General features: G+C 45.5%; 1 protein-coding gene across 3 annotated transcripts in view; it reads left to right on the forward strand.

Moving 5' to 3' along the window:
* Positions 1–24,762, forward strand: part of LOC137517724 (chloride channel protein C-like) — a 187,748-nt gene that overhangs the window by 45,004 nt on the left and 117,982 nt on the right. For all 3 annotated transcript variants that reach the window (XM_068234745.1, XM_068234747.1, XM_068234746.1), the window contains exons 7-11: positions 4,596–4,676; positions 11,864–12,039; positions 14,033–14,125; positions 18,294–18,537; positions 22,531–22,725. In XM_068234745.1, the coding sequence (XP_068090846.1) occupies positions 4,596–4,676; positions 11,864–12,039; positions 14,033–14,125; positions 18,294–18,537; positions 22,531–22,725 (789 nt within the window). The remainder of the gene's footprint in view (positions 1–4,595; positions 4,677–11,863; positions 12,040–14,032; positions 14,126–18,293; positions 18,538–22,530; positions 22,726–24,762) is intronic.

Genomic DNA, 24,762 nt, shown 5'->3' on the forward strand with positions numbered 1-24,762 from the left:
CAAACAATGCAATACTGGTCTATGGAGAAATTTTAGCTTTCATCATAGTTTTGCATGCAAAAATATAATATACTGGACATCTGCACCAACGTTGAGGCAAATCTCCAGAGCAGATGTCCTAACACTAACTAACCTAAGTTAAAAGCAAATGTCTTTACCCTGGGAGCAGCTACGCTAAAATGTGTAACTTACATTCAATACAGACAGCAGAAAACAAAGCAAGCGCTCACCAACATGGGCTGCAACTGAATGACTCATCACCTCATATGCACCGCTTATATAGCTCAAATACACACTCAGCAATCAGACAGATGCAAAACATATGCATAACTAAATACTTACCATGCAAAACAGGATAGCACAATGGGTGCTGCTAGCCTGGTAGTTACAGAATTATGGAAACAAAGTAAAAGTGGAGGCTGCGCATCCCTGACCCAATACTGTACAATTGAATGGTTAATCGCTGTGGCGCACACCGCCCCCCCCCCCCTGGACTGAAATGTACGCCCGCATCCAAACAATGCAATACTGGTCTATGGAGAAATTTTAGCTTTCATCATAGTTTTGCATGCAAAAATATAATATACTGGACATCTGCACCAACTTTGAGGCAAATCTCCAGAGCAGATGTCCTAACACTAACTAACCTTTAACTTAGGTTAGTTAGTGTTAGGACATCTGCTCTGGAGATTTGCCTCAACGTTGGTGCAGATGTCCAGTATATTATATTTTTGCATGCAAAACTATAATGGAAGCTAAAATTTCTCCATAGACCAGTATTGCATTGTTTGGATGCGGGCGTACATTTCAGTCCAGGTTGGCGGTGTGCACCAGGCTAGCAGCACCCATTGTGCTATCCTGTTTTGCATGGTAAGTATTTAGTTATGCATATGTTTTGCATCTGTCTGATTGCTGAGTGTGTATTTGAGCTATATAAGCAGTGCATATGAGGTGATGAGTCATTCAGTTGCAGCCCATGTTGGTGAGCGCTTGCTTTGTTTTCTGCTGTCTGTATTGAATGTAAGTTACACATTTTAGCGTAGCTGCTCCCAGCGTAAAGACATTTGCTTTTAACTTAGGTTAGTTAGTGTTAGGACCTCTGCTCTGGAGATTTGCCTCAACGTTGATGCAGATGTCCAGTATATTATATTTTTGCATGCAAAACTATGATGAAAGCTAAAATTTCTCCATAGACCAGTATTGCATTGTTTGGATGCGGGCGTACATTTCAGTCCAGGGGGGGCGGTGTGCGCCACAGCGATTAACCATTCAATTGTACAGTATTGGGTCAGGGATGCGCAGCCTTCCACTTTTACTTTGTTTCCATAATTCTGTAACTACCAGGCTAGCAGCACCCATTGTGCTATCCTGTTTTGCATGGTAAGTATTTAGCTATGCATATGTTTTGCATCTGTCTGATTGCTGAGTGTGTATTTGAGCTATATAAGCGGTGCATATGAGGTGATGAGTCATTCAGCTGCAGCCCATGTTGGTGAGCGCTTGCTTTGTTTTCTGCTGTCTGTATTGAATGTAAGTTACACATTTTAGCGTAGCTGCTCCCAGGGTAAAGACATTTGCTTTTAACTTAAGTTAGTTAGTGTTAGGACATCTGCTCTGGAGATTTGCCTCAACATTGGCGCAGATGTCCAGTATATTATATTTTTGCATGCAAAACTATGATGGAAGCTAAAATTTCTCCATAGACCAGTATTGCATTGTTAAGAATTGTTGCAATTCACATTTCCCCAGTGAGAGGTTTGTGAGCTTTGGGGTCCTTGGCATCAATAATGTGAATAGAAGCAGTTTATCAAGCAAATCTGATTAGCTGTTTGTGGCTCCGCCCCTTTTGTGAATTCTGAACCTTAGTCACCCAATGATCATCTGTACCAGGTTTGAGGCCTCTGGCATTAACAATGTAAGAATAGCAGCAATTGATATATTCCCCTTTAAATCCAATAGGTGAACTTTGATTGGCTGTTGCAGCCTCTACCCACTTTCCTGGATATTAAACACAGTCACCCAGTGAGCAAGTGTGCCAAGTTTGAGAACCCTTACATTAATAGTGTAAGAATGGCTACAGTTTACAATTTCTTATGTAAAATAAATTTTCCCTTGTAATCTGTAATTTGATTGGCTGTTTTATGCTCCACCCACTTTCCATGAGTTTTAAGCCTCGGTCACCAAGTTAGAAACTTTGCCAAGTTTGGGGACTCTGGCCTTTTTACTGTGAGAATGGCAGTCTTTAATATACCAAGTTTCGTTGAAATCGGTCAAAGCATTTTCGTGTGATCGCGACACACGCACACACAGGCACACCGGGCACAGGCTGTGCAGAACTGGGCTGTGCCTGTCTGACTGCAAAGTGTTTGAGAGGTTGAGAGTAGCATCACTGTACTGAACAGGATACTGAAGAGAAGCAGAGCTGTCTCCAGCCTTTCTTACTGCTGCCAACTGGTGTCTGTGATTTGTAAAGCAGCATGCTTTCTGTCTGTACGGACACCGGGTGGCAGCAGGGAGGATGACTAAGACTTCTAGTTTCTTGCCAGCCACAGAATCTGCATGGAGGTGAGATAAAGAGCTGATGCAAAAGTTAATGTAGGAAGAATGGAAGGCTAAAAGTGTAGGGAAGGGTAGAAGTGAGCTAAGGGAGGCGGATAGGGGAAAAGTGAGTGATGGGAGGAGAGAATGGTAAAAGTGAGGGGGGTAGGGAATGGTAAAAGTGAGTGTGGGGAGGAGGGAAGGGTAAAAGTGAGTGTGGGGAGGAGGGAAGGGTAAAAGTGAGTGTGGGAAAGAGGGAAGGGTAAAAGTTAGTGTGCGGAGGAGGGAAGGGTAAAAGTGAGGGAAGGGTAAAAGTGAGTGTAGAGGAGAGGGAAGGGTAAAAGTGAGGAAAGAGTAAAAGTGAGTGTAGAGGAGAGGGAAGGGTAGTGGCGTAGCTAAGGAGCTGTGGGCCCCGATGCAAGTTTTACTCTATATATAACAGTTGATACGGCGCAACAAAACCTGCCATTGGCAACTACAGTAATAGAACTTCAAGATCTGCACCGTCAAAGTAATATCTTTATTAAGTATATAAAATTAAAACATGATAAAATAGCGTTGGTCAGACGCACAGGCGTTTCGGACTTCCACAGTCCTTTCTCAAATCTTCATGGACCCACAGGTAGCTATGCCAGTAGATAGGAAAGCCCAGGCAGCAATCCCCTCACTTTCACCACTTGTCACACCAAATATATCTTGTGCTAAAGGCGGTGCACTGCTTTATAAAGCTGCACCCCCCCCCCCCCCCTCCCGCTACAACAGTTTTTCATCTTGTCAGTGTAGGATGCTTCATTCATCAAAAAATATCATGACCTCAGTCAGTAAAGAAATGTATTGGTCACCTGCTGTCAAAGAGTCAGCTTTTCCTTTTCCTAAGACCTCTTTTACACTATACACTTAAAAGCTGATGTGTTTTAACTTTCTATAGCAGTGCATTGCGTAAATGCTTTCAGTTAACATGTGTATAATGTGAACTGAGCCATAGGAAAACATGGACATTACTTTGAATATAAGTCCTTTTACTTATAACTGAGAGCAATTGATATAGTGTAAAAGGACCCCAAGGCCCGGTTCACATTAGCGTTCGCTATCCGGATTTTCCGGATCTGATTCGGACCGCATACTGTACAAACAGAACGTACGTTCCGCATAGCAATTTAAAGTCTATGCGGACGTTCACACGCGTCCGTTCCGTACGTACCGGAGCCGGATCGGATCCGGACTCCAGACTTTTTTCCAACATGCGCTATTTTTTGGGTCCGGATCTCCGGCCCACGCACCCGGACCGGAGCCGGACCTGAGCCTGACAGCACCATCCGGAACACAGAAACCAATGGGAAACGGAAGGCACAGAACACACTGCCTACAAAAACCTGACGTTCTACCCCACTTCCTATGCGTATCCAAGCGGCCATTTCGGATGGGGACACATGGACCCAGCATATCTGGAGTGGAGCAGCAGTGACAGACGTGCTGGATGTCGGAGGCAGAATGTCGGAGGTGTCGGTAAGGCCTACAGCGGAGGAACCTGATTCTACAGGTGCACCAGGTGCACCTTCTGCTGACCCCAACATTTTTTTCTTAAAATTTCGCTATATTTTGCCCACGGATTCGGATGGCAGCCTGATGCATGCCTGATGCAAACGGACCGGATCCAGATTGGATCCGGATCGGAACCGTACGGTTCCGATCCGGATCAGGTCCTGATCCGATCAGGATCCGGTCCGTTTGCATGGCAAAACGCAAGTGTGAACGGGGCCTAAAGCTTACCTGTACAACTTATATACATTTAAATACCAGAAGGAAGGTATATAAAAAGAGATGACAAAGGCACTTTTTCTGGGGACCTTCAGACAGGTGTTGGAGAGCTAACATCAGCACTCCAGAAAAGCACTTTATCCTTTATGATGGTGAGATATTGCTTTTTACAGTGATCAATGTGCTAATTATGAACATACAGTAGTCATGCCTTAGATAGCTGCTAGAAATATACTTTATCTAGTTGTCACAACATTACATATTTTGCTAGTCTTTAACTGACTTGTTTTTGTTTACAGCATGGGGACTTCTTTACAACATGGCTGATAGTTCTTGGAGTTAGTTTTGGTATGATTTTCTGCGCATCTGCACTCGTTGTGGTTAGTATAACTTTTATAGCCATTTAATAGTAACCAAAAGACTGTTCCTTTATGCTGTTTTGTGTACAGAGGTATAAAACTAGAGTTATATGCTCTACTTAACAACAAGATCTATCACTAAATGTGTGTCTGTTACTGTTAGCTGTATTTCAGACTCAAACCCTTATCAACTTTTCATCAACTTTTTTGCATCTGTCTGTAGATCAGATTTCATTTCATTGAGCTCTATTCACAAAACTTCTCATACATGACTCATTTATCACCTATTTGATAAAAATAACATTTTAGCACATTTACAAATAAAATAATCACTCAAAGTTCTTGATTAACTTCATTTCAATATTACTTTTCTTACCTTAATTACCGTATATTATATTTTTGCTCTTTGGGAGCTTAAAAAAGTGACATATAGAAGGCGAAAACAGGTGAAAAAGCTTTGTGAATCATGCCCAATGTCTAGCATAATTAATTACAGTGCATTAAAGTGATACTTTTTGTTTAAAGTGAACCTCCGCACTAAAAATCTACTCAGCAGAACTGAAAAGGCTTGGTGTTTCTTTAACAGTTTCACAGCATCAGAACTTCGTTTTTCTTACCAAAACATCATTTTTAGCTGCATTTTTAGCTAAGCTCCACCCATCAAAGAAAAAAAGCCTGGGCTTTTATTCCCTGATGCTGTGCAGAGCATGATGGATTTCCTATGTTGTTATTCACGTTGCCTAGCAACTGGGAGAGGTGCTCAGGACGCAGGACAGTTGGAACTGTGTCTCATGCTCCCTGTCACCTCCTTTCAACCAAAAAGATGGCTGCCCCCATGAAATCAAACATTTGCCTGTTCTTTTAAAACAGTGTGGGTAAAAGATTATATTACCTATCTATTTTAATTAACATAACTAATGTAACCTAATGGCAGTATGTTTGTTTAGGCTGGAGTTCCTCTTTAATGTAGGTGCTTGTTCTCTGAGCTGAGATATTAATAATTACGTTTCTTTGACATGTATTATTTCACTTAATAATTCTTGTTCATGGGTTATTTGTAGGCTCAGTACCATTTGTATTGTATTTCTAGACTTTGCAATAAATCAGTTATTTTCATTCATTGCTCAGTAAAGATTAGTGTCACAGGAGACCTAGTGGCTGACCGCACTTAGCCTTCTAAACGATGCCAGCGCACAGATCGTGCGAACTCTGGTCGCCGTCAATGCGCAGGAACCGTTAAGAATTGGCCGCGGACAAACCAGGAGGGCGCCTGTGAGATACGGGTGATTACCACGTCACCTACTGGTTCAGAGTAAACTGCCACCACCGCGGTTACTATGGGACCGTGGGGCCCACTAACTGACTGACTAATCTTGCGAATAAAACGGTTAAACACACGATATTCTGTCTAGCCAACAACAAACAAACAGTAGCGTATCTTCAGAGACCCGGGATCATTTCTGTGTGTGCTGATAAGCAGGGTAGCGAAACAGTGAATGACTTGGGGAAAGTCGTTTATTCACGCAATATAAATAATTAATATATACAGGCAATTATGAAAATCAACAATTATTAAAACAGTAATAGCCAGTATGAAAAATAAAAGAAGGGAGAAAAATACTTAGTTCCTGGAAAGATGTCCTTATTGTGGGAAGAATCATAAAGTCCTTGGTTTCAAAGTCCAGAGTTCAGAGTTCAGACCAGGTGGATGCCAGCATATCCTCAAGCTGGCATCTGATGAGTGCAAGATGGTTCAGTGTGGAGGACCTAGATCTAGGAGGACCCTGAGTTTGGGTCCTCAGCCATTCTTATGCCCCTGCTTCAGTAGGAGGGAGTGAGGGCGGGCCCACACACCCCCTTAGAACATGAGATGAGTCCTGCCCTTGTCCTGGAGACCAGAAATCATGCCTTAACCATATATGGGCTCTATCTCACAGAACCGTACAGGTCAGGGCAGATTTACTAATATTTTCAGGTCTGCCTCGATGTACCCAGCAGTCTGATACCAAACATGAGGGGTGGGACCCCTGTGGTACCATTAGGGCACTGTTGAACTGCCTAACGGGCAGTCTTTACCTCAGAAGGTTCTGAAATGTTCTCAGAACCAACGCCAGGCAGGGCCCTACCTGCTCTGTTAGTTTGGAGGGTCTGCCAGCCTGGCAACACAGAAAATATGATACATATAGCAGTTTATGGAATATGAGAGACCCCTGGGATTTATACCAGGTCATTCCCAGGCAAAGGTTCTTTGAAGTTGGCAGCAGCAAGCCACATGTCGGCTCCCTGCTGGGAAAAGGAGTCGGAGTGTCTGAGTTTCCTCACTCTAAATTGGTTCTGTCATGGTGTTTGTCACCTTATACCTGATGGATGGGCCATCAGCACAGCTTGAAGCCAGGGACTCTCTGGGCCCAGGCTCATTAGCATATCAAAAGGGCCAACCAGCATTTAGGCTGGGGCTCTCTCTCTGCTGAGAAAAGACTGCAGCTGCCCCTACACACTCAACCCGGATTGTACCGTTTTGAAGCGCAATCGATGCAGGGAATCGAGTGCGATTGCTTTTTCTTCACGGTCGTCCAGGACGCGCCTGCGTCCCCGCAACCGTCCGTGACAGCCCTCCCCCTTGTCCGTGGCTTAGCCACTCATCCGCAAGATGTGTGGCGGCGCCGCTAACCTGGCTGACGGGCCTCGAGTTGCCGGTACGGCGGGAAAACCTATTGGAGCCTGTGGCTCGGTTCCCCTGGACCGGTCGCGGTCTGCTACCCTCAGGGTTGACCCAACACGGACCGTTCTGGACAGGGCGTTTGCGCCACTGCAGTCGGACGTGGTGCCTGCCGGGACTGCTGACAACGGGCAGTGGGTTGGTTAGGTCAACAGCCAGCCCACGCAGGGTTCCCCTGCTGAGTGGCTGTGGACCTAAGGGAACCCCGCGGGAATCCCTGGACCTTCCCAGCTCCTGACAGACGGCACATGCCCTGCAGTAGTTTGCTACATCCCTGTTCATCCGGGGCCAATAAAACTGGTTCCGAATACCGGCGAGTGTCTTGCGGACACCCGAGTGCCCTGTCAGAGGATTACCATGTGCGGATTTCAGCACATGTCCCCTGAACGCACTCGGGACCACAAGCCACTTGGTATTCGCGTGGGATCTACCTGTAGGGGGCTGTACAGACTCACTGTACAGTCTCCCACCTTCCCAGTACACCTTGAAAGCGGCCCCGTCTGCGAGGGGCTCAGCGGCTTGCTGCCTGAGCACCTCCAGGCTTGGGTCACTTTGTAGTGCAGCTGAGAATACGGCGCTGTCAGTTTCAGCCAACTGGCTCATGTCACACGAGGCCAGCGGCTGAAAGGTCTCATCCCTGCGGTCAGAGGAGGGGGAGGAGGCCGGAACCCCCTCCACCTGTTCTGAGCCCAGGTTCTGAGCAGTGCAGCTGCGCGGTACTGCTAGCACCGGTACACTGTCAGAATGGCACAGACGGACAGTACTCAAATCATCATTGCATGCAGTAATGATATTGACAGGTATAGACATTTTTTCATTACAGATAGGTTGTACAGTAAACTCAGGTACAGTTACAGCATCATCACAACAGACAGTCTGTACATCAAACTCAGGTGCCTTTGAAGCAGGCACTATTGAACCTGGTACCCTTGAACTGGGCACATTCAACCCACCTCCCCCTGGTGCTCCCCCAAGTGTATAAAGTACCTGGTGGTGGGTGGAGAGTCCGTCTCCTTCCGTGAGCGACAAGGCGGTCGTGGCAGGTTCATAGTAGGACACAAGCTTGCCCAAATCAGTCCCTAGCAACACAGGGACTGGGAGATCCTTCATAACCCCAACAACCCTTTCGTGGACCCCTCCCACTCCCCAATCCAGCTTCACTCTGGCGTGGGCTATGTGGAAAAGGGTGCCCTCTACTCCAGTAAGGGCAAGGGATCGGCTGGAGCTGATGCTCTCCTTTGGCACAAGATGTGAGTGAACTAACGTGATGTCAGCTCCGGTGTCTCGAAATCCGGTGACAACTTTGCCGTTCACTCTAACAAGTTGCTGCTGGTCGGTTCGGTCGCGGATTTCCTTTCCGCGGGCAAACAGGACAAAATCGGATGATCCAGGCTGTGGTTCGCTGGCGGGTTGCCTCTGCTGTGGGTGAGGTGCAGGTGATGCAGATGATCCAGGTGCTGGTGGTGTCTGTCTCCGCTCCGGACAGTCGAATTTCATGTGTCCGGGCTGGCGGCAGTAGTGACAGGTGACCTCTCCAGGCGCTGCAGGCCTGGGTGCAGCAGCTGCGCTGGGTGGCCTCTGTGGCGGACGGCTCACAGGGGCAGGAGGGTCTGCCGAGGTATTGGGCTGACCTCCTCTCCAGCTGGATGGGACAGTTCTGCGTGTATCAGCCACCCGGGTAGTTGCAAAAGTCTCAGCAAGGTCTGCAGCGACAGTGGCTGAAGCCGGCCTGCGTTCTAACACAAACTGTCGTACATCAGCAGGGCAAATGTTCAGAAATTGTTCCAGGACTATCAAGTCCTCCAGGACATCATAAGACCCTTTGGTGAGGCCTAGAGTCCACTGCCGGAGTGTGGTGAGCAAGCTGCTGGCCACATCTCGGTACGAATCAGAAGGCTTTTTCTGCCAGGCCCTAAACTTTTTCCGATAGGCTTCTGGCGTCAGCTGGTACTTAGTAATGATAGCGTCTTTTATAGCAGCATAATCATTATCCTTTTCCGCAGGCAATTCTGCGAAAGCATCAAGCGCTTTGTAGCGCAGCAACGGTGTCAGATGTCTGGCCCACTGGTCTTGGGACAGACGATACTGACGGCATGCTTTTTCAAAAGACCGCAAAAACAAGTCAATGTCAGTGTCTTTTTCAATATTAGCAAATTTAAATTTTGCACTTGCGGGTGCTGCAGCTCCTTCAGCAGGGAGGCTGGGCGGTGAACTCCGGCTGGCCTGTTGCACCTTTGCCATGTTGAGCTCATGCTGTCGTCTCTCCCGCGCCTCTGCGGCATCCCTCTCCGCGTGGCGTTCAGCAGCAGCAGCAGCAGCTTTGCGTTCTGCAGATTGGCGCTCCCGTTCCTCTCGTGCTTCCATGTACTGCATGTACTTTTCCAGGTCAGTCTCCATCAGCTTTTGTAATGCCTGCTGCATTACCGGGTCAGCACCCATGGACAGTCCAGTACTGGCCAGTTCCGGGCGAGTAATGTCAGAAACTCTGGGATTGGGGTCCATACTGACAGTCTCTGGCGTAACTGTTGCAACAGGGCCCGCAGGATGCTCAACCTCTGTACGCCTAAGATCTTCAGCCTCTGGTTCCCCTTGATTGTCAGATGGGCTGGTATCCACCTCAGCGGACACTCCCGGCTCCCGCAGTTGCTGGGCATCCCATCTGGACAAGTCTGCTATCAGGTCCCGTTTTGTCTTGCGGAGGATGCCAATGCCCCTCTCTTCGCAAAGATTTTCCAGGTCTGCTAGGCACATGTTCTGGTAGTTCCCGGACATTTCCATGCCAAATAAAATAAAACTTTGGGGAAGGGGTACTGGCTACACAGTCTCTCTGTATATATAAAAAATATATTGCCTTCCAGCTACACCAACGAATTAGTTCGTTTCTCGATAGCGCTAGCGCTATCGCAGATACTTTCAGCACAACACAGATCCCAACCGCTGCCTAACACTGTCACAGGAGACCTAGTGGCTGACCGCACTTAGCCTTCTAAACGATGCCAGCGCACAGATCGTGCAAACTCTAGTCGCCGTCAATGCGCAGGAACCGTTAAGAATTGGCCGCGGACAAACCAGGAGGGCGCCTGTGAGATACGGGTGATTACCACGTCACCTACTGGTTCAGAGTAAACTGCCACCACCGCGGTTACTATGGGACCGTGGGGCCCACTAACTGACTGACTAATCTTGCGAATAAAACGGTTAAACACACGATATTCTGTCTAGCCAACAACAAACAAACAGTAGCGTATCTTCAGAGACCCGGGATCATTTCTGTGTGTGCTGATAAGCAGGGTAGCGAAACAGTGAATGACTTGGGGAAAGTCGTTTATTCACGCAATATAAATAATTAATATATACAGGCAATTATGAAAATCAACAATTATTAAAACAGTAATAGCCAGTATGAAAAATAAAAGAAGGGAGAAAAATACTTAGTTCCTGGAAAGATGTCCTTATTGTGGGAAGAATCATAAAGTCCTTGGTTTCAAAGTCCAGAGTTCAGAGTTCAGACCAGGTGGATGCCAGCATATCCTCAAGCTGGCATCTGATGAGTGCAAGATGGTTCAGTGTGGAGGACCTAGATCTAGGAGGACCCTGAGTTTGGGTCCTCAGCCATTCTTATGCCCCTGCTTCAGTAGGAGGGAGTGAGGGCGGGCCCACACACCCCCTTAGAACATGAGATGAGTCCTGCCCTTGTCCTGGAGACCAGAAATCATGCCTTAACCATATATGGGCTCTCTCTCACAGAACCGTACAGGTCAGGGCAGATTTACTAATATTTTCAGGTCTGCCTCGATGTACCCAGCAGTCTGATACCAAACATGAGGGGTGGGACCCCTGTGGTACCATTAGGGCACTGTTAAACTGCCTAACGGGCAGTCTTTACCTCAGAAGGTTCTGAAATGTTCTCAGAACCAACGCCAGGCAGGGCCCTACCTGCTCTGTTAGTTTGGAGGGTCTGCCAGCCTGGCAACACAGAAAATATGATACATATAGCAGTTTATGGAATATGAGAGACCCCTGGGATTTATACCAGGTCATTCCCAGGCAAAGGTTCTTTGAAGTTGGCAGCAGCAAGCCACATGTCGGCTCCCTGCTGGGAAAAGGAGTCGGAGTGTCTGAGTTTCCTCACTCTAAATTGGTTCTGTCATGGTGTTTGTCACCTTATACCTGATGGATGGGCCATCAGCACAGCTTGAAGCCAGGGACTCTCTGGGCCCAGGCTCATTAGCATATCAAAAGGGCCAACCAGCATTTAGGCTGGGGCTCTCTCTCTGCTGAGAAAAGACTGCAGCTGCCCCTACACACTCAACCCGGATTGTACCGTTTTGAAGCGCAATCGATGCAGGGAATCGAGTGCGATTGCTTTTTCTTCACGGTCGTCCAGGACGCGCCTGCGTCCCCGCAACCGTCCGTGACAATTAGTATTAAAATGAATCATATTAGTAGCTTATATCTATTGAAAATGTATTGTTTCTATTGTTTTCAGTTTTTCTGTCCTTCTGGATCAGCCAGTGGGCTTCCTGAAGTTATTGCTTATTTAAATGGGGCATCGATGAGGAACATCTTTAATATACAAACTTTCATTGGAACGTTCCTTTCATGTGCGTTGTCAGTTTCAGGAGGACTCTTCTGTGGGCCTGAAGCACCAATGGTTCTTGTAGGGTAAGAGAAAGTTATAATATGGATTATGTAGAATGTCTTCTAATGGACTAATTCGTAAAGTGGCTTCTGTACACTAGGGAAGGACTGTTTGCAATTTGAAAATTTGAAAATTTGGGCAGCCTGTTGGCCAAATGGTTTGCATGCTGACCTTTTAATATTAAAATCTAGGGAATTTATGGTATTCCCATATTTCATTATGCAGCTAAGTAGCATACTGGTAGCTAAATTGCCTTTCAAACAAATTCACTCTTAAGTGTGTTTATGAGTAAAGATTTGCATGTGTGCATTGCTATGGCAGAAGTTTTAAAGTAAGTCATGCAGCAATCACAAGTTGTCTGCCTTTACATTTGTTGAAACACGGATCGTTTACTTTGTTTGACCCATTCTCAGTAGAATCCTTGACATGTTAGTAAATCAGGCCCTGAATATTATACTTTATTTGTCCATTATATTGATTGACGGTTTTAGGTTTCTTCTTCTGAGGATTTGACTGAAGAATCTTGATTACAATGGCACTTCTGTGGATCTGCTTGAAGTCTTCTTCCACCTTGACAAAGGGATCTTGTCAGCTTGATGGATACCAATGTTGTTCACTCTCTGCTGACTTTGAGCTTTAGCACTCAGCTGATGTAATTCAGTATGACACGCACATATTTATATACATGATGGGAATATTACAGTTGAGTGCAAGACCTTGAAGTAAGCAGATACTGTATGCTGTGTTTCTGAGATCCAGGTAGACAATGGCAGCAAGCAAGCTGGAAAAAGACCTAAGGATGCCAGCTTCAATCAAGATGACAAGATTCTTCAAGCAAGATGGAAGAAGACTCTAAGCAGGTTGGGAGAAAAGCAACGTGAGGTGCTTCACTCCAATTAAGCAAGAGTCTTCAGTCAAGCCAGTAAATGTAGATGAAGGTCCAGAAGAAAAAAAAAAAAAACCATGTAGAATTAAATCCACATGTTAATAAGATTTTACAACAATCGGCCTATAAAAGGTGCAAAAGGCTGTGAAAATGGCTGCCTATCACATAATTAGCCATGCGTGTTATTCTCACATTAATTGGCACATGAGATAAACGTTGGGAAAATTAATCAGAAATCCACTAAGGGGGTACATTTAAAAGCAACAAGAGTTAAAATGTATAACGTGGTGGCATTTCATACGTTATGTAAACATGGTGCGGCATCTGTGAAGTGTTCTAAAGAAAGAATGGTCTTTTTGCATATAACAACCAATTAAATGATGTCTTTCATTTTCAGTTGTAATATTATTATTTATTCAATTTAAAAAGCGCCAACATATTATGCAGCGCTGGACAATAAATACATGACAGACATAACAAGGGTATACCACATAGGACAGAGCTATACAAGCCAAACCGGGTACAAGATAAATGATCATGCAATTTTGGGCTGGCTAGGTAGGTTCACAAGTACGAGGCGGTCATAGGAAAGGAGCGCACAATCATGTAGAATACACAAGGGAAGGAAGGACCCTGACAAAAGTTAACAATTTCATAGTTCACAATGAGCTGTAAGAACTGTTTTCTTTCTATTTTTATATACTATAAGTCTTATACATGAGACTCATAGTACCTGAACATATTTATGAAATGCATAGACGCAGATTGTTATATTGGATAGAATGATATGCATCTGCCGGATAAAATTCCTAGAGTGGCTCATTCCAGTAGCATTTCCCCTCTAAACATTTTGCTTCATAAACCCTTAGTAAAACTGTAGTTTTGCTCTTAGAGCCAAATGTATAGGCTGGAACAGTTTTATTTGTGTAATATTTCTATTTCCTTCTGTTTATATGGCAATTTCTTTTCATCACGATCCATTTTTAAGTCCTGTGATAAATCAAACAGTAGCACAAAATATTATCAAATCTGCGTTTGCCCGGGAGGTAGTTTATTAATATAATATAGCAGTGAACACTAGTAGTAACTGTGGCAATGATTCTTACTGGACAATGCATTTATTATTTCAGGTCCGTGGTGGGATATGGTTTGAGCCAGTTTAAGTCTGAGACTCTGCGGATAAATCTTCCATTCTTCACAAGGTTTCGGAATTCAGCCGATAAGTAAGCTATATATCCATATTATCTGCCGGGCAAAGGTGGGGAGGGTGATGTTGGGAAAGGGAGAGTCTGGGTATACAAGGGTTTGATATGAAATGCATGGTCTTGTAATGTTAAAAAAAAATATTACTCAATAATAACCATGTGAATAGTTTCAATGAAAAACTGGAGAGATTTAAATGAAAAAAAAAAGACATCAAAAATAGATGACTACTGAGCAAATGTAACATGCAAGCTCCAATAAAATACAGATGGAGTATAGTGGAGTTGAGGGGCACCGTTAGCAAATGTTTGTGGGTCATGAGGCCGAAAAAAGCGCATACGGCAAGCGGTGAATAAGGGCCTCATATAAAGTGCAATGTTATTGTGAGGAAACGCGGAAAAGCCGCCGCAAGTACTCAGAGTGAGGCGGCTGTTTCCGCGTCCAACATGGCGGCACAACGCGGAGAAACCGCCGCATGCCGCATGGGCAGAGCGGTGGAGTCCGCGTTGGATGCGGCAGATTGCGCGCATGACAATGTTAATGACAGTGTGGTTGGACGCGGGGAGGCCGCCGCTTGCTTGGAGAGCAGCGCGGCGGGTCCCGCGCCCGAGTCAGCAGATACATTGCAAAACATGTCTGGTGTGGCTGGGACTGATAGTCCACACAGGTTCAGAAGGACGCGCGCGCTGAGGAGCAGAGCTTATATGACAGCCAGAGGAGAGTCAGCTGACCAAGCTGGTCAGCTGACATTTTCACCAGTTCTCATTGGTCCAGCACTTAGGGGTGGCGCTGGAGAGTGCTATAGTATATATACTGGGTGCTGGTCATTCTCTGGTTGTCTGCCGTTGCGATCACTACGTGGTAGCACTCAGACCTTGTCAGTATCTGTGTTCTAGATCAGTTTCCAAAGGTGTTGATGATCACGGAGCTCACACCTTAGCTTAGGAATATTGTATTGTATTATTTGTTATGACCTTCTGCCTGCCTGACCATTCCTCTGATCTCTGATTCTGTATCTTGCTATTCTGATATCCTGTTGCCAAACTCTGCTCGTTCCTGGACTCTGTATCTGCCTCCTGATTCTGTACCTTGCTATTCTGATACTCCGTTGCCAAACTCTGCCTGTCCATTGGATTACGTGTCTGTCTCCTGAATCTGTACCTTATCTGTCTGTGTGTTAACGACCTGGCTTGCCCGACCTCGAGAACTGGCCTTACTGTTAGAGGCAGTTCCCAGACCTGTTAGTGACACCCTCTATGGTGTCACTCACACTCTGTCCTTCCTACTCTCAGCCTAGCTCCTCCCTCGGGAGAGTCTAGGCTAACGGAAGGAACGTACTTCTGTGCAGTATTCCTTACTGCTTCTGTACCTACTTCTGAGGTACAGTCCTCAAAGTATTACTGTCACATCTAACACTCTCTTGTCTCAGGTGTCCAGAGGTTAGTGATATATCTGATTATCGGTGATACTGCAGATCATCAATAATCGGGAATATATCTGCATTCTCGGTGAAACTGCAGATCACCGGTAATCAGACCCTCTCTGTGTTACACCGATCGTTACAGTTATTATTAGTATTATCAGGGCGCACAATATTTATTTTTACAAAATAACTACAATAGGAAGTCTCACATAGTGGAAGTTTAAATACGAAAATCATAGGGAAATTCATATAACGGCAATAGGAAGTCTCGATACAAAAATCATAAAGTGGAAGTCTCAATATGAAAATCATAGGGAAATTCATATAATAGCAATAAATCTCAATACAAAAGGGAGGTTAATGGTTAGGCACCACTAGGGGGTGGGGGAGGGGGGTGGTTAAGTGTGGTAAGGGTTAGGCATTGGTAGAGGGAGGGTTCTGTGTGAAAGTAGGGTTAGGTCATAGTAAAATATTGGTAAAGAAATCATAATTAAAGGAATACTATCGATGTATGCATTTATTTTTAAATGCTGTATGTTGTAGCACACATTAGGGCAAGTACTAGGAGCAATTTGATTCCTCACACAGCTGTTCCTCTCAGTTGTAAAATCCTCCGTCAGTTTTGGCGTCAGTGTTGGATACAAAATGTATCTAATACTGACTGCTCCCAGAGGGCTAGACCATGTCTGCACAGGGGAGTTGCTATCAACTCCTCAGTTTATAGTTTAATTATCACCTTGCTGCAAGAATCTTGTTGATATGGTGATAAGGGGTTAAAGATTTTAGCAATGTGTGTTTATTATCTTTGCTTCTCTTGACTGATAAAGATACTAATAATGCTAATTGTAAACAGTGATCTTCCCCTCTCAGCAGCTTGTAAAGTGGATGCAGCCTGGAGTGTATCACCTCAAGCAGACAGCCAGGCAAGCAGTCGTAGTGTAAACACAATAGCTAGTTATATTCCAGCAATATTCCAGCTCATTTAGTTACCTGTTACCACCTCAGATCAGCCTATTTCTCCTCATGTCTGCTGCATGCTGTGAGTGACACAGTGAAATATATTTGTGAGCTGTGTGACAGAGTAACCAAGCAGCTCAGGGTGACCCAAACTGCTATGAGCTGTGTGAGAAATGAATTTTTAAGCAGGGATAGTGAGAGAGAGACCTGGGTGAATAAATAAAGTGCCCCTAGCACTAGTGGTAATGTGTACACTAATATAGAGTATTAAAAAAAAAAGCCGTTTCAATCGATAGTACTCCTTTAAGTGATACAATAGCGGTAGTTTTACTAATATTCTACTAGCGGCTATCTCCGGTGCTCTTTTTACCAGGTGCTTTTTTTACATGTATGCCCTGTGGCTGATGGGTGAAAACTCTTCCCTGCTGTCCAGTCACTGAGTGAGGACGCAGTAGCGTTGGACCAGGAGACTAGACCGGGAGAAGCCCTGAGGTTGAGATGTGTTCTGTTATTTGCATGATATTGGTTTTGACAGAATAGTCCTGGATATTATTGACAAATGTGCAAAGTGTCACTAAAGTAAATCACCACAAACGTAGCTATTCATTTTTCTTCGCTATTGAAGGTCTTGTTCATCAACAATTCAATAAAAAAAGAGGCTGCACCAACCTACAATTAGAAAGCTTTTTTTTTTTTTTTGCTGATAGTCCCAGGTGGGAGGGTGGTCAGGATGGCACACAAATGACAGTTGTTTTGCGTGATCTGCAGGCTTGGTGACAGCTGATGCAGTGTCTTGTTCCTTGGAGCAGAGACCTAACTGTTTCTGATCAATTGCAATAAGATCTCTGCTTGTATGGTTACCTAAAGAATGATTATAGTCACAATAAATTTGATCACTGCGTTAAGGTTTCACAGTATTGGAGGCCTAGTTCTATTAGGCTAAAAAATATAGAAAAACTTGGTGCTCCCAGTGCCAACTGGCCAAAGCTACTAGAGTGAAAAGTGATCCATAGTGTATGTTTGGTTATTATTTTATTTTAATGGCTTCCGATTCTTAGGGTGCATCCAGAGTGAACAAGGACAAGTTCAGCTTCTTACTCAGCTAAGAGGGGAACATTGTAGACCTCTGTAAGCAATCAACAGCTCCTCACAGGGCTTCACTTTTCACATTGAGTTTGTTTCTTGCAAGACCTAATTTCCATGAAAATTGCTTATTTTTTTTTACTGAAAATTGAACGGGAATGGCTTCCTTTTGCTCACCTCTAATGTGAGCTAAGAAACAAATGAAAGTAAACCATTAGCTACCAATCTTTTAGTGTATAGAAACATGCAGTGCACCAGGGGGGCAGGGCTTCTAGCAAGGTGAGAAGAATATATAATGCATTAAATTTACTGTTATCGGTTGTTTTTATATGTTTTGTTTTTTGTTTTCTTGCTTTTTGCCCCCTTTTTCTTTTTCTTTTTTTTTTCGCTTCAGCTCTATAGAACTTGGGTATTATTTGATCTATATAAAGTGCACTCGGTTGATTAAACTTCAGTATGCACCCTGCAGGCTTGGGAGTGTAGTTATTTAGTTTTACCTAAACGATGACCTTTTTGCTCTCTTATTGTATCTTCTTTGATGCTGCAAAGAACTGTTGTATATTTTTTGTTTGCTGTTTCCTTGTATTCATTGGCAAATGTTGTTTTGGATGTAAGAAACTAAAAAAATAAAGAAAAACAAAACAAAAAAACAAACTCCAATAAAACTTTGAGTTACAACAAAAAAAGAACCATGCAGTGAAATGATTGATTCTTATGCTCTGCAGGAGGAAGTTCATTACGGCGGGAGCAGCGGCCGGGATTGCCTCCGTGTTTCGAGCTCCAGTTGGTGGACTTCTCTTTGCCCTGGAGGAAGTGGCATCCTTCTGGGACCTGAACTTAGCCTGCCAGATATTTTTCTGCTGTTTAATTGCATCCCTCACTACTGAATTGTTCTCAGCTTCATTTGGAGGATTTGTATACAGCGGCTATTTTGGATTTTTTGAAGCAGATCAGAGAATCTTATTTTGGGTATGTACCTTTTTGTCTAAAAAATTTGCTCGATAAAGAATAATGACACAAATCCAGCGTCTTCTGTTGAAAAGCAATAGAAGAACAGATTGTTGGTGGAGCTCCCTGTGGCACCCGTTGGTATAAACTTCCCAGTATGTTATAGGCAATATGTAGTCAGGATATGCACACGCTCAAGCACACTTCCAGAGCTCTTTCCACCATTAAACAAATATATGCCTGAATAAAGGCCAAGTAATAATTAGTGCTGCTCTTAGCTGCTAATGAAATTAGTAAAGGTCAGTTGTTGGTTATAAGATTCGTTACTGAAGCGACACAAACAAATTAGTGGGATACTCACCTACAGTGATTCCCATAGAGCCTTCCCAGTCCTTTCTCCATGCTGTTGATCCAGTGCTGGACCCCGGGGGAGTTCTTTGACCATCTTGGTTGGATCCCTGAATATTTCCTAAGACAAATGTTATACTGCACACGGGCAAGTCCAAGCTCCCAGCATTCACAGTATAGATGTGCCCACCTTCGGAAGTACTCGGGGAAGTTTCCTATTTTCCTGTTTTCACAGGTTTGCTTTACCTCACAAGATTAGGACACAAGTTCACTTTAAGGGTGGTGCAATAACGTTCTATAATAATAGTGTAAAATGATGCAAGGACGGACAGTATAGCTATTACAAGTCAATGACAGTATAGGAGTAAAAATAGTTGAAAACAGGATGATATAATTAATTTTCTAGTTACAGTTCTGTGCTTTAAAGGGGTTCTGTGGATATTTTTTAAAACAAAAACTGACACTTACCTGGGGATTCTACCGACTCCGGCAGCTGTCCTGTCCCACGCCGTCCTTTACGATCCTCCGTTCCCTGCTGCCGGTTACCATCTAATTATTCATCTAACAAGATGAATGCAACTGTGCCTGTGCGGCTGTGTGCATCCTTGCTCCCACTCGCATCTCTGGGAGCTTACTGCAGTACGACGTTTTATTGTACTGCGCCTGCGCAGTAAGCTCCCAAAGAGACCATAGAGGACGGCACGGGACAGGACAACTGCAGGGGGCTGGTAGACGCCCCAGTTAAGTGTCAGTTTTTGTTTTTAAAAATATCCACAGAACCCCTTTAATGCTTTCAAGTCCTAGCACTTTCAGAATTGTTGTTTGTGCTGGATTGATTCGTGTGGTTCTGCGTTAAGCAGGGCTACCACTAGTGTTGGGCGAACACCTGGATGTTCGGGTTCGGGAAAGTTCGCCGAACATGGCCGCAATGTTCGGCATGTTCGGGCCGAACCCCGAACTCCCCGAACATCCCGCTTTTGGGGGCCCTATGGGGTCGCAGGCATAAGGGGGGAGCATGCCCCGATCACGGGGGGGGGTCGGAAATTCCCCCCACCCCCTCCGCTAGCGCTCCCCCCTCTGCCCGCTTCCCCATTCAAAAGTTAGGAAGTGAAACTGTACCTGTGCGGCCGGTAGTGGGTGACTGGCAGTGGGCGGCACTATGGAGAGACTGAGGAGGAGGAGGAGTCCGGAGAGTGACGCGTTGAGGGAGGCCGGGCAGCGGGCGGATCAGCAGTAGTACCGTACTACTGCTGATCCGCCCACTGCCCGGCCTCCCTCAACGCGTCACTCTCCGGACTCCTCCTCCTCCTCAGTCTCTCCATAGTGCCGCCCACTGCCAGTCACCCACTACCGGCCGCACAGGTACAGTTTCACTTCCTAACTTTTGAATGGGGAAGCGGGCAGAGGGGGGAGCGCTAGCGGAGGGGGTGGGGGGAATTTCCGACCCCCCCCGCGATCGGGGCATGCTCCCCCCTTATGCCTGCGACCCCATAGGGGGCCAGTATTCGGGCGAACAGGGCCCTGTTCGTGCCGAACAGGGGCCCTGTTCGGCCAGGCAATGAGCCGTTCGGGCGAACCCGAACAGTTTGGCCGAACACCACCAGGTGTTCGGCCGAACGCGAACATCACCCGAACAGGGTGATGTTCTGCAGAACCCGAACAGTGGCGAACACTGTTCGCCCAACACTAGCTACCACCTGAGTGAAGAAACTGTTCCTGTGCCTGGAAGTTTTTATTATAACTGACTGGTATCTCACTCCTGAATGCATAAGTTGGAAGATGGATTGAGCAGGCTCAGCAGGGTGAGAGGGGTTAGAGGTAATTTTGGCCACTTTCTTTCTGCTCCTGCTAGTGTAAAGGTCCTGCAGGGAAGGTAAAGTGCAGCCATTTATTTTTTCTGCTAATCGCATGATGTGCTGCTTCTTTGTACAAAGCATAAACCAAATCACACAATTATTGGTAAAGTGAGCATGGCCGGATTTCAGGCAAAGCCACATAGGCCATAGCTTAGGGCACCAGGAAAGCACAGAGCGGGCTCTGGGCAGCAGGGTGGTAGTGGCAGCAAGTCTGGCAAACATTCATTCTGCTACACAGAATTTGCACGTAGTAATGGGTGGCTACTAACAACGGATCTGGCACTCAGGAGGTAAAGGGGCAGCGAACGCATACTTACAGTGAACTCTGAGCTGCCTGTCACTCACCGAATGTGTGCTCGCCAAAAAGCCTACAATATAATCCCTGCCATCATGTCACTAAGTGTCCTCAGAGGAGTTTATAATGTAATCCCTGCCATCAGTTTACTAACTGTCCTTAGAGGAGCCTACAATCTAATCCCTGCCGTGTTGGGAAAGAGGGGGGGGGGGGGGTTGGATACTATCAGTTCGGGGGTAGCTGGTGATAGTGGACCTTGGTCGGTAAACAGTACAAATCCAGCCGTGAATGTGAGGATAGATTTGATGATTGCAGTTGAAAACTGCACCTTTTCTCACTGTGGGTAGGTCAAACTTTTTCAGCTGCCATAGGTAGTACATACTCTATTAAGCTATCTTGATAATTAAACACATATTTTAGTCCTACTAAGAGAGCTACTAAATATAAAATGTCAGTTTTATTTAATATTTAAAAAAAAATCTATGTATTGAGCTAGAAATTGTAACCCTAGTAGGACTAAAATATGTGTTTAATTTAATGATCAGAACTTGTGTTTTCTTTCTTGATGATGGCAGCAGTGTTGCTTTCATACTTTAGTTGTTAGAGATTATAGATCCAAGGAATTTGACTCAACTTGAGAAGATGGTGCAGATCCATTACTATTAGGGGAGGGGCTGGAGGAGACTTCTCTATGGTCTTAAGAGCATTACGTTCCAAGTTGATGCTACTGCACCAGAAAGAAAGCTGTCCCACTGCATGCCCATTTTGTATGAGACCAACTACTGTAGTGTCATCTGCAAACTTCACACACATGGATCTGTGAAGATGCAGTCATTGGTGTACAGCAAATAAAGCAATGGGGTTAGCACACAGCCCTGAGGGGTTCCAGAACTGACTGCCAGAGGGTTATTCATATGCAAATGGGTTAAAAGATGCAAGCACAGTGAGGAGAATGATTTAATGTGGCCCTACTCCATCATCAAGTATTTTTGCATAATGTATAAAGTTGCTTAGAAAGACTCCTTAAAGGGAACCTAAACTGAACTGGGAAACAAAAGAGTTTCACTTATCTGGGCCCTCTACCAGCGCTCTGCAGCCACCCTGTGCCCACGCCGTCCTGGAACAATCCTCTGGTCCACCTGGTACTGCGCAGGACACTCCCAGCGATGGAAGCATGATCGAGGACGCGCAGGCGCAGTGGCCGGTGACTGGCTCTGTCACTGAAGTCAAAACTCAGCCACTGCGGGGGACCAGACGATCGATCCAGGATGGCACAGAGTGGCTGCAAGGGGCTTGTAGAAGCCCCAGTTAAGTGAAACTTTTTCCCAGTTCAGTTTAGGTTCCCTTTAACTTCATTAAAAAACTTTAAACTAGCTAGCTTATTTTAATTTACAAGGCTTTTATGGCACAATGCTTATTGTAATATGGTGGGCATTAAATGACATTATGATCTGTTTTAATGTAAGATCTGTTTATTGACCTTAGTTAAAATGATTTTTGTTTTGTTTTGTTAAGGTGAAGGACCTATTGGACATGAGTGTGTTGGCCTTTATTCCTACTATTATCATTGGAGTATTTGGTGGGTTATTGGGTGCCCTGTTTGTGTTTCTAAATGTAAGAATCAATAAACTACGTATGAAGATTTTCAATTCAATATCTTCCAAACTCCTCAGACAGATGAGCAAGCTTCTTGAAACTTTGTTCCTGCTGGTAAGTGGTGACTGATTATTTTCCATTATAAGCCTTTATGTGCTCCTTGCAGCAATGTCTTATTTTTTTAAAAACCCAATAAAATAAATTCACTTTTTAGGCCGGTTTAACACTTGGTGTAGCAGTGTGATGCAGTGTGATGCCCCACCTGCCGCCACACTGCACAAACCCACAAACATATGACCCTGCAGCAGAGTGCACTGACAGGGTCATATGCATAGCGCCCCTTCCCCCTTCCCCTTCCCCGCACACCCCTCAGTGCCCGTTGTCCACAGACATACTCCCGGAAGTACGTCACTGGGATTCGTATTCTAACGTTCCACACGTGTGCTGCAACGCGGCTGCCAACCTTTCTAAAAGGTATGTGTCGCCCATTGACTTACAATACTTCCCCTGACGTGGAAGTACAGAGGTAACACGCTACATTGGCTCGGCGGCGGATCAGGTATTTCTGGTGCATCACAATGGGCCACATTAAGTGTGTAAGGCTCTATAGCCTTGCATTGCCTTTGTGGCCCCTTGCGGCTACGGAGAGGAACGTGGTGCAGGAATCCTAGGTAAGTGTAAAAAGGGCCTAGAGAATTTGGAATGATTTTTTTCAGGATAACAGAATTCAGCAATGCACCTAAAATATAAAAGGATATCCTCTTAAAACCCAAATTCAGATAGAAACAAAAGTTGTACATCTACAGAGAGGGCTCAGCACAACAATCAGCATAAGGGGCACACGGCATACGGACCGTTATAAGGGACACACAGCATAGTGGTTACTATAAGCATAGCGGGTGGTATATACAGTGTGAATACATTGTAAGGGGGAGACTATAGGGGGTACTAGGTAATGAGCAACTAAAAGCGAGATATGTGGAATGGGACGTGTAATAGGTGTACCATATTAAGGCAGATGCAATGGTAACAAAACATGGGAGGATTACAAAGAAAATACTTTTTAGCCATGCCCACTTTGGAGATGTCTGCTGCAAAATAAACAGTTACCCTTTCCATAAAAAACTTTCTTTTTCTATTGGATTATTTTGATTATTGCTACACTACAGCTTTCATTTAACCACTTCCGGATACCGGGTGGTTTGGCTGATCTGTGCTGCGGGGGCTCTTCAGCCCGCAGCACAGATCAGAAATCAGGCAGGGCGATCAGACCTCCCCCCTTTTTTCCCCACTAGGGGGATGTCCTGCTGGGGGGGTCTGATCGCCGCCGCGCTGCTGTGCCTAGCGGGGGGGCTCCTCAAAGCTCCCCTCCGCAGCACTAGTCCTCCCTCTGCCTCCTTCCCTCCCTCTCCCGTCCCTTGTGTGCGGCGCAGGACGGAAAGCCGTCCTGCGCCGGATAGGATAGGCTTTAGCCTATCAGATGCCGGCGATCCCCGGCCAATCAGAGGCCGGGGATCGCCGATCTCCTCTACGGCGCTGCTGCTGCGCAGCGCCGTATATATGTAAACACCGGGGAAGATCTTCCCCGCGTGTTTACATTTACCCTGCGAGCTGCGATCGGCGGCTCGCAGGGTGTTCACGGAGACACCCTCCGTGAACTGACATGGAACGGCCGCTCATACGAGCGACCGTTTCCATGGAAACCACTTCAGGATTCAGGGGCGTAGTTAAGCGTACGCAGAATCCTGAAGTGGTTAAAATACCTTGAAATTAAATTTGGTAAAGAACAGCACCTAAAAAGTCAATTGCCCCCCCCTGAGCCTCCGCCGGACTGTCATTGGAACGCCCACCCAGCGGGAGGCAACGACGGACCCGTCGTTGCCTCCAGTCCGATGTGTGTACGGACCTTTAGTGTGAAATCCTGTCTTGGTATCAGGTTTCACACACAATTAGCAGATAATGTTTACTCATTTAGCAGATTAGGGATACATAACTTTCCTTTTGCATAGCAGGGCACACAGGTTTTAATACATTCTCCTCAGACAGTTTAGCCATCCCTGGGAGCCCAGAATCTTATCTGGACAGCTCATTCAGGAAAAAAAAACAGCATTTGCAGTAAGCTGAAGTCTGTATCTTTTGCAGGTCTCACTT

This window comes from Hyperolius riggenbachi, chromosome 5 (assembly GCF_040937935.1).
Source record: "Hyperolius riggenbachi isolate aHypRig1 chromosome 5, aHypRig1.pri, whole genome shotgun sequence".
Taxonomy (NCBI): domain Eukaryota; kingdom Metazoa; phylum Chordata; class Amphibia; order Anura; family Hyperoliidae; genus Hyperolius; species Hyperolius riggenbachi.